Source organism: Pangasianodon hypophthalmus, chromosome 19 (assembly GCF_027358585.1).
Source record: "Pangasianodon hypophthalmus isolate fPanHyp1 chromosome 19, fPanHyp1.pri, whole genome shotgun sequence".
Taxonomy (NCBI): Eukaryota; Metazoa; Chordata; class Actinopteri; order Siluriformes; family Pangasiidae; genus Pangasianodon; species Pangasianodon hypophthalmus.
Window position 1 is genome coordinate 13616304 of NC_069728.1, and position 9148 is coordinate 13625451.

General features: G+C 39.5%; 1 protein-coding gene across 2 annotated transcripts in view; it reads left to right on the forward strand.

The window, feature by feature from the left end:
- The window catches only part of tmem121ab (transmembrane protein 121Ab), a 69095-nt gene extending 61468 nt beyond the window's left edge, over positions 1-7627 (forward strand). For both annotated transcript variants that reach the window (XM_026923446.3, XM_053242343.1), the window contains exon 2: positions 1293-7627. In XM_026923446.3, the coding sequence (XP_026779247.1) occupies positions 2303-3253 (951 nt within the window). In that variant the 5' untranslated portion in view covers positions 1293-2302 and the 3' untranslated portion in view covers positions 3254-7627. The remainder of the gene's footprint in view (positions 1-1292) is intronic.
- The last annotated feature ends 1521 nt before the right edge of the window (positions 7628-9148 follow it).

Consider the following 9148-nt stretch of genomic DNA (forward strand, 5'->3'; position numbering starts at 1 on the left):
ATCCCCTATACCATCTCCCTGTTCCAAAAATTAATATATGGTCTATTTAATATATGGTTCTCCTCTAGGAAGCATATCAGATATTGAACTGATAAAGAGCAGATACTTCATGTGAGCTTACTCAAAAGGCTGAAAAGCAATAATGCCTCAAACCACATCCAGGTCTTTCACACAGACTTTCCAGTCTGGTTTTGGACACAGTGTTACTTACTTACTGTCATCTGTAAACATTAATTAAACTTAACAGTGTAGCAGGATAGCCATCTTCAACAGCAGGAATCACTTTTTTATTCAGTGCAGTTTGGTATCATTCTGACACGTCTTGCTGATGTTGGGCAAGAAGGCCTGGCACACAGTCAGCATTCCAATTCATCCCCAAAGTAATCAGTGGGGTTGAGGTCAGGGCTCAAGTTCTTCTATACCAACCTTGGCAAACCATTATAAACCTGTCTTTATAAACCTCACTTTTTGCACAGGGGCATTGTCATGCTGGAACGGGTTTGGGCCTCTTAGTTCCAGTGAAGGGAAATCTTAACGCTACAGCGTACTAAAACACTTTAGACAATTCTGTGCTTCCAACTGTGTGGGGAAGGCTCACTTATGCGTGTGAAGGTCAGGTGAAGGTCACATACTTTTGGCCATATAGTGCAAATGACAATGACATAATGCTATTTATTCATCGTTGGATGTTTTTAACCAAACTGAGGGAGGAGCAGTTTGAAATTTATGGGTTTTGCCTAAGAGCCTTACTCACGGAGTGGTTCTCGAGTAGTCCTGGGATTTGAACTTACAACCTTCCAATGATTAGCTCACTGACCTACCTCTGCTGTTTGGATGATAATATAGTTTTGTTTTGAATTCAAACTGCAAAGACAGATTCCCAGCTTCCATGTTAGTTACATTAGTCTTTTAGCTCCCAACAAAAACTTAAGAAGCAAACCAAACCCATCAAATTTAGAATACAGGGAAATGGTGTAAATCAGATTTTTGTTGTACCATTCCACTGCCTACCATATTATTCATAATGAATTATTCAGCATCAGATAGCTAATACCTGGTTTCCCTTTTTAAACTAAGCCATCTGCACAGAAAAGCCTCAATGAGCCATACAAAAGCTGACGTGTGGTATTTGATAAGCAGCAATCAGACAACAACATGCTGTTCCATTCATTACACAGCTCGTAATAAATCTGACACACTGGCTCTAATGCAGTCTGAGTGTGGAGCAGCGAGCTATACGTTATCATCAGATTTGTGCTGACATGGTTCTTTCCCCTCTCTCTCTCCTCCAGGCTACATCAGGCGAAGAGGAAGAATGAAGACAAGTGAGAGAGCCTCCCTTTTTGGGAGCCATGGATGAACGTTGGCCCTTGAAAGTCCTGCCCTGCTATCTACGTGATGAATGGCTGCTCCACCGAGTCAATTGCTCTGTGCTACTTGATCCTTCACATGCTGTCTCTGAATTTAATATACTCAGACATTCAAAGACTGTTGGGTCATTTCAGTGGATCTACATTCTGAAGAGCTACACTATATTTTCTGCATGTGGTCTGATAACTCGATGAACCCAATGAACATCTTTCTCGCACACTCACGGGTTCTTATCGCTCTACCCACACTAACCTGAAAAGACCCACACACTATATCTGGTATACGCATGCTAAGGATTTCCCTCACTCAGCGCATGCACTCTGGCCATGGAAAAAAGCATGGCATTTTGTCAATAAATGCTGAGGTGTGGTTAGCCGGCAGTCTCAGAAGTCAAGCAGAATCAATGAACACTCTGTGAGTAATGAGCGGATAGCTCTTACGTTTAGTGGGCCAGAGAGGAACCACCTGCCAAAACCAAGCTGTGAGCTTGGCTTTTCTTTCCTCTTTCAGACTCGCATTTCCATTGCAAAGTAGTTCAGCTCCAGCCTTGGCTTGAATTGTATACTGCTTGAACTGGAATTATTACATCTCTTCAAGAGACAAAGAATCTTTTGGAAAAAAAAAACCTGAATACACTCTATAATCTCCAGGACTGACTTATTCACACCAGAATTATACTGCAGCAAGAAAACCCAGAATCGCAAAGCCACTCTCACTCTCAAGGATTAGAGAGTGGAGACACGAAGCCTTTCAATTTACAATAACGTAATTACGCCTGGCAGAAAGTAGCTTCTGCACAAAAGGAAAGAGAGCACTTTACATAAAGTAACTAGGTATCAGGTAATTGAAAAGAGACTCATTTTGACTCATAGCTAGAGTGAAAAAGGTACAACATAGCAGTGAGTCAGCGGTAGTGGTGGTGGCCCTCGCCATGGTGCTGCCACCACCAGACAAACGGCACGTCTGTCTCACCACCATTGTCATCATGACCAGCATGGCCTTCATGGATGCCTACCTGGTGGAGCAAAACCAGGGGCCACGCAAGATTGGCGTCTGCATCATCGTCCTGGTCGGAGACGTGTGTTTCCTCATAGTGCTCCGCTATGTAGCTGTGTGGGTGGGAGCTGAGGTACGGACGGCACGCCGCGGTTATGCCATGATCCTCTGGTTTCTCTACATCTTTGTTTTGGAGATCAAGCTCTACTTTGTCTTCCAAAACTGCAAGGCTGACCGCAAAAGTCTGGAGACTGTAGCAAGGAAGGCTCTGACTTTACTCCTCTCTGTATGCGTGCCAGGCCTCTATTTAGTCCTGGTGGCTCTTGACAGCATGGAATATGTTCGGACATTTAGGAAGAAGGAGGATATGAGAGGAAGACTCTTCTGGGTTGCTTTGGACCTGCTGGACTTGCTTGATATCCAGGCAAACCTTTGGGAGCCCCAGCGAACAGGTCTGCCCATTTGGGCAGAAGGGCTGATGTTCTTCTACTGCTACATCCTTCTTTTGATCCTGCCGTGTGTGTCATTAAGTGAGATCAGTGTGCAGGGAGAAAATGTGTCACCACAGAAGATGATGCTATACCCCATGCTCAGCTTGGTTACAATCAACGTGGTCACCATCCTCATACGCGGTGTTAACATGGTGCTCTTTCAGGACAGCCGGGTCTCCACCATCTTCGTTGGCAAAAATGTGGTGGCAATAGCCACCAAGGTGTGCACCTTTCTGGAGTATCGGAAACAGTCTCGAGAATTCCCGGCGCGTGAAAACGCAACTGGTATTCCAATGGAGATCCAGCAGAACTCAGTGGGACATGGACAGGCTCTGCCGAACGCAACAAGCCTCCCACATGAACCTACACCAGTACAGGAGATTATCGACACATGACCAAGTAACCAATTAGAATCGAGTCATCAAGGCTCCAACATGGCACAGTTCTACTATTTGATGAATGCATGAGAGACGGGACTTGTGATATTATTGTATCATTTCTGAGTATTTGGACTGCTTTCCAACTGGGACATATGGAGGGAAAGGAAGAAAAAAACATACATAAACAAGCTGAAATTTCGAGGTGCAGCAAAACAGATTTCTACTGACTGAGCTGGCATATTTTGCCAGAATTTCACTCTGTAATGGCTGAGTGACATCAGCTCAACTTGTTTTTCTTTCAAGAACATTTGTGAGTGTGGGATTTTTCTATTGCTGCATTCCTTGCTGCATACCTGACCTACCAGATATCAGCATCTCTCTAAATTGGCTCCTGCAGTGTAAAAGGACTTTGGGAAGGTATAGGACAGAAGAAAGAAAGCAATTATTGATTTACAACTGAGAGGAAGCTCTTTGGAAATGTCTGTTTTTTGTTAGGATGATATTTTTTGACAAGTGGCTGGTAATTGAGTGTCCAATTGCTGCAGCAAATGAGGCTTGTGGTTGTGCATACGGAGATTGTGTGGGCCATTGTGAGGATTGGATAATGATGATAGAGTGAAAGAGGGACTTTGGCAACCTCAGCACAGAGAGTGAGATAAAAAATCCTGATCTGATCAAACCATTATGATATACAATCTATGTACATTCCCTCACAAAAAGCCTTGAAAGTCAGTGAATGCACTCACAGAGCTTATTTGGTAAAAGCATACAAGTAAACATTATTATTATTATTATTATTATTATTATTATTATTATTATTATTATTATGTACTAGTGTGTGCTTCATTTATACATTTTATGTTGGAGGGTGTTTAATAAAAAAGAATACTTAATCTCTGTGTTTGGATGAGTGGGAGACTGAGAAAGACATACTAAGTGCTAAAGATATAATAATTCATATTAAGAAATCCAAGCAGGAAATTGTGACCAAAAAAAAGATTTGCCTGTCATCTTCCTCCCACTGCAGACTTTCAACAGTATGGGCTAAATACAGCAAATGTCACCATCATTTGAATAGCTTTTTGTCAGCAAAAAAAGAGCAGAAAGAAATCAAATGGCAAACCTGCAAAAATAAGAAATTATCTATACACCTATCAGCGGGAGCTCACCTTTCTTAGCCTTACGCAGCAAGGAAGCCCTTCGTAAATCGCCAGGTCTGTACATCAGGAAATGAATTGTGCCTCTTCTACAGGGTGGTAAAAGCTCCATTCTTGCCCTCAATGATTTATATATCACACATAACCTCCTAATATATTCAATCTCAACACCATTAATTCAGCGCATGTGGATAATGTGAGGCGGCGTTTCGTATCTTGCCAGTTGTTGACACCCTGTGTAGTTAGCAGGCAACGCTGAGTAGACACTTTTTCTCTGGCCTCTACTTTGCTGCACTTCCACACTTACCATCACTGCACTAAGTGATCACAGCCTCAGAGCTCATATATCTACATGTAAATAACCTGCCTCTCCAGGGCCATCAACAAAACCATTTGAACATATGCCCACTTAGTATGAACCAGAAGTGAGCACCAGTTTGAGACACGTGAATCAACAGTACAATATAACATAAGCAACATTAGCATGCTTACAATTAACGCTGGTACTCCTGCCATTGTTTATGAGGGGCAGCATATCTGCCTCCTTAACGTCTGCCTCATTTTTAATGTTTCTCCATCAGCTTTGGCTAATAAAGTATGCACACAGTTTTTACCCTGTAAGCAGTCAGTCAGAATTGCTGTGCTTTTTTTTAGTTTTGTACTATATGAGGCTAATAAGTAACTTTTTAGCTAATACTTTAACATTACACAATCTGTATAATGCAATGTGCTTATTATTACTTGTCACACTGTACAAGATGACTCTAGTAAAATCTTGGCCGAATTGTATTACAGACGGATTATATGATGAAGATCGTCTAATGATAGACCTGCAATTACCGAATATTACTACATTCTGTTTATGTCATAAACAGAACCATTCTTCAAAGTAAGCCTGAGGTAATAACGATGTTTTTCGTTTACATTTCACCATTGCCTCTACCATATTTGTAACTGTCCCATGTGTTTTGGTCATCTTGTGCCATCCTCCTATTGGTGGATTTTAGATGAGCCTCATAGCACACTCTTGAGATTTTAATAAAATTTCTCACACTGCCAGAACTTTGTTGCCAGCTGTCTTTGGTTGCAATGCCATTAAATTGGCTGCCAGTGAGCACGTCACTTTATGCATTGTAAGATCACAGATTTCAACTCAAGATGTGTCATTTTTGTCTGCCAAGTCAGGCTAAAAGTCGTACATCAGTGTAATCTTGCATAATCATCACAAACTCAACAAATGGATTTGTTCAGTTGTTCAGTATCTTGTTCAGTTCAGGTTCTGATAGTGTATGCCATTGTTATCTATAACAAAAAATAAATAAATAAAAATAAAACTGCTATAGTGGCCATCTTGAAGCTGGAATCCCTTTCTTCCTCAGCCCATAGTTTGGTGTCACTGCACTCAAACATTACACCCAGGAAGGAGGTGTGGCACAACGATGTTGGGACCAATTTGATGTCCATAGAGATATTTCCTGATATTTTGTGAAACTTTGTGTAAAAATGGCATTACCAAGCCAAATGTTGCCTTTTAAAGTATGTGATGAATTACAGTTTGGAAGATGATAAACCGGAGGCAATAGAGTTGCCTGATTGACTATAGTTTGGGGTAAGGAAATTATGGAGATTGAATTTTTTCTTGGGAAAAAAAACACTGAGATGAAATATTTCCAGGTATGTGTGACCCCTGCTGAAAAAATGGCCTTGGCCAGTAAATTGATTTTAGTTGGTTACCTGCCTCGGCTGGTCAAGATAGTCTGGTTTGATAGTTTTACAGGGGACATGACAAATATAAATACCCATACCTCAGACACGGCAAAGCAATATGATCAATGTCAATCTTTGGTTTACATCTATGTTTCATGTAATAGAATGCAAATGGAGTTTTTGTTGCCATTTCATCGCCAGAGAAGCAAGCAAGTTAATATGTATCCTGATGAGGACAAATCCTTGTAGTATTTATAACATAGAGGTTTTTATTTACTCAAAAAAGTTTATTTGCATGTGAAGGTGCAGAAGGCACCAGTATGTCGGTTTGACCATCAGGACAGTGATTTTTAAAACCACTTCTGCAAGGAAGAAATAGATTTTTTTTCTCTGACAAGGATAAAAATAAATGATTTTGCTGGGAGAGGGGCCTTGTAGTGGTTTGGCATGCCATCATTTTGTCCCAAATATATTTATGGATTTTCATGCAGGAAGTGCTCAGCCAGACAGAACAGAAGCTGCAGTGTCATCACCCATCACCACTGCAGAACAAATTAGGAAGAAAAACTGGACCACAGAAATACACAGAAGCACTGGCCACATGTAAGACTAAGTCTACTTTTGGGAAGATCAATCCACATTTGCTGGTTAATGAAAGATACAAGCATCTGGGTTTTTATAAATGTACACACTTCCAAGACTTTTCCAGTTAGCCCAAAGTGTTGCGTTACCCAGCAAGGAGTCAGTGAGATTTTTTTAGCACATGAGCTGAGTGATTCTATTGAAGTTTAAGTTTAGTTGAACTACACAAACTGTGCAATTTTTTTCAGCTAAAACTATGTTTAGTTCTGAGGTGTACAGCCTTCATAGCAGCCTGAAATATGGATATTGTAAAGTAGTGTCTTATTTCTTGCAAAGCTAGCTCTTTAAGCTGGTGCTCAGCTTGATTTACTTCCTCACAGGTGAATGCATTCAAGAAAATAGCTGCTGCTGGCTTTATTCGTTATTCATGGCCCTTCCTACCCACGTCGAAACAGCACTGTGGAGACTCGCTTTGCTAGCAATAACAAGGTGTAATACCCTGCTTTCTGAAATGTAAAGTTTTTCCACCTTTTATGGGTTTGCCAGAAGGAGATAGATGTGGCAGAGGTGAGTAACACAATAAACAATGGGTGGATTAATAAAGAGAAACCAATTAATATAAGCTAGGCTCAATTTTGGGGTCAGCAGGGGTGCCACCAAATAGTCCCAATAATTATCTTTGTAAAAACTGAAATTCCTCTTTTTCCATGTTAGTTCCATCTCTATTATTTATTTACACAATGTATCAGGAGTTCCACATGTCAATTCAACGAGTTACAATCAGCTGTTTTCATATACAGTATTTACTCTACATTATATCTAATTACTGAACTGTTAACATGTTTGTTTTTCTGTTAACAACATTAGCTAGCTAACTAACAATGGCTTACTTGGCTATAGTTAGATTGCTAACATCAACCAAAACACCAGCTTGTAGTAGCTAACCGTAGCTAAGTTACCTAAGACGGTTTTGTGTCGGAGAGGTAGTTAATATCAACATTTGGTTAAAGTTTTTTAGCCAAAACTGAGCATTTTTATACAAGGTATGCTTTTGTAATTATGTTTCAAATTGCAGATTACTTTTGAAATAAAGTTGGCTGATTTAAAAATCACTCTTTCAGGTTGTGTTAGCCAATGTTAGTCTAGTTACTAGACTAATATTTTAAAAAAATCAGTTATATAAGCCCTAACAACAGCTCCAAGCTCCTCTGGTCTGCAACTACATACTAGTGGTTTCAGAGTAAATGTAAAAAAAATGTACATAAAAGACAGTACTGCCAGTTTCATTTCATAATTTGTACAGTATGTTTCAGGGATTTGGGGCTATATCAGATTAATGGCATTATGCATTATTACAGGTAATGCTATAAAATGTTTCCACCCAAAGCCAAAAAAAGTCATGTTGTTTATTGAGACAAGATCTTGTGCTAAAATCACTGAATGTCCCTCATATGGACTATAATTCTTTATCCTGTTATATTTCAACCTCCATGATAGTTATTGCCTTACATTATAGATGTCATCATCTCAAAAACTAATAACATTCACTGAACTGTGTTGAAATGTTGACGATCAGCTGCCACAAAACACATTTACCATTCATGATTTCTGATTATCTTGAACTGAATAAATCTGAACACGCGTCATGTAAGCACTGAGGTGAAGATGAATATTGTATGTAAATAGTTTTATCATATTGGTGAGGGAATGAGATAACATCCGTAACAGCATGAGTGACTATAAAATGTCATCTCTTTGTCACCATAACAGATACAGGTGTGATCATTTATTGAGCATATTTTGAATTCCTCCATCACCTCACCATCAGGGTGCCTATAGCAATTTAGAGAAAACAAATACCATTTATGAAGAAAGCTAGAAAGAACACGGAAGGTTTAAACCAACCTAATGCTAAAAAGCCTTTTAGCATGTAGCAAATGAGTTTAATCAGTGTAGGGGAGATCAGACTAAAAGACAGAGGGTGGATTAAGCCTAATTAAAAGGTGATAAAAGAAGAAATAATGGATCTTAATCTGTGTCTATAAGGCCAACTTTCAGCCTTACCTGAAGTGAAATAGCATAAAAGAGGGCTAATGAACTTAGTGCTTACACTTTAAGATCAACTTTTGTTTGAAAACTTTGCTTGAGATCAAAACAGCAGTGCTTACAAAGCATGAACCTGGAGCCCTCCAGCCTTTGTGTAAAAGCACATTTCCCATGAGGATCTGTCTGTATTAACATAATTATAAACCTGATTGCTGACCATGAGAATCCAAAAAAGGCTCCATTTCTGTAATATGAACTAATAAAAAATAAAAAATAAAAAAAAATATGTGAAGTTTTTACTAAACTTACTTTGAATGGACCAAAAGGAACATCACATCAACAGCGGTATATATACATATACATATATCATGTTTACATGAATGTATCAAGCAATTCCTGCAGATTTTTCAGGTGCACT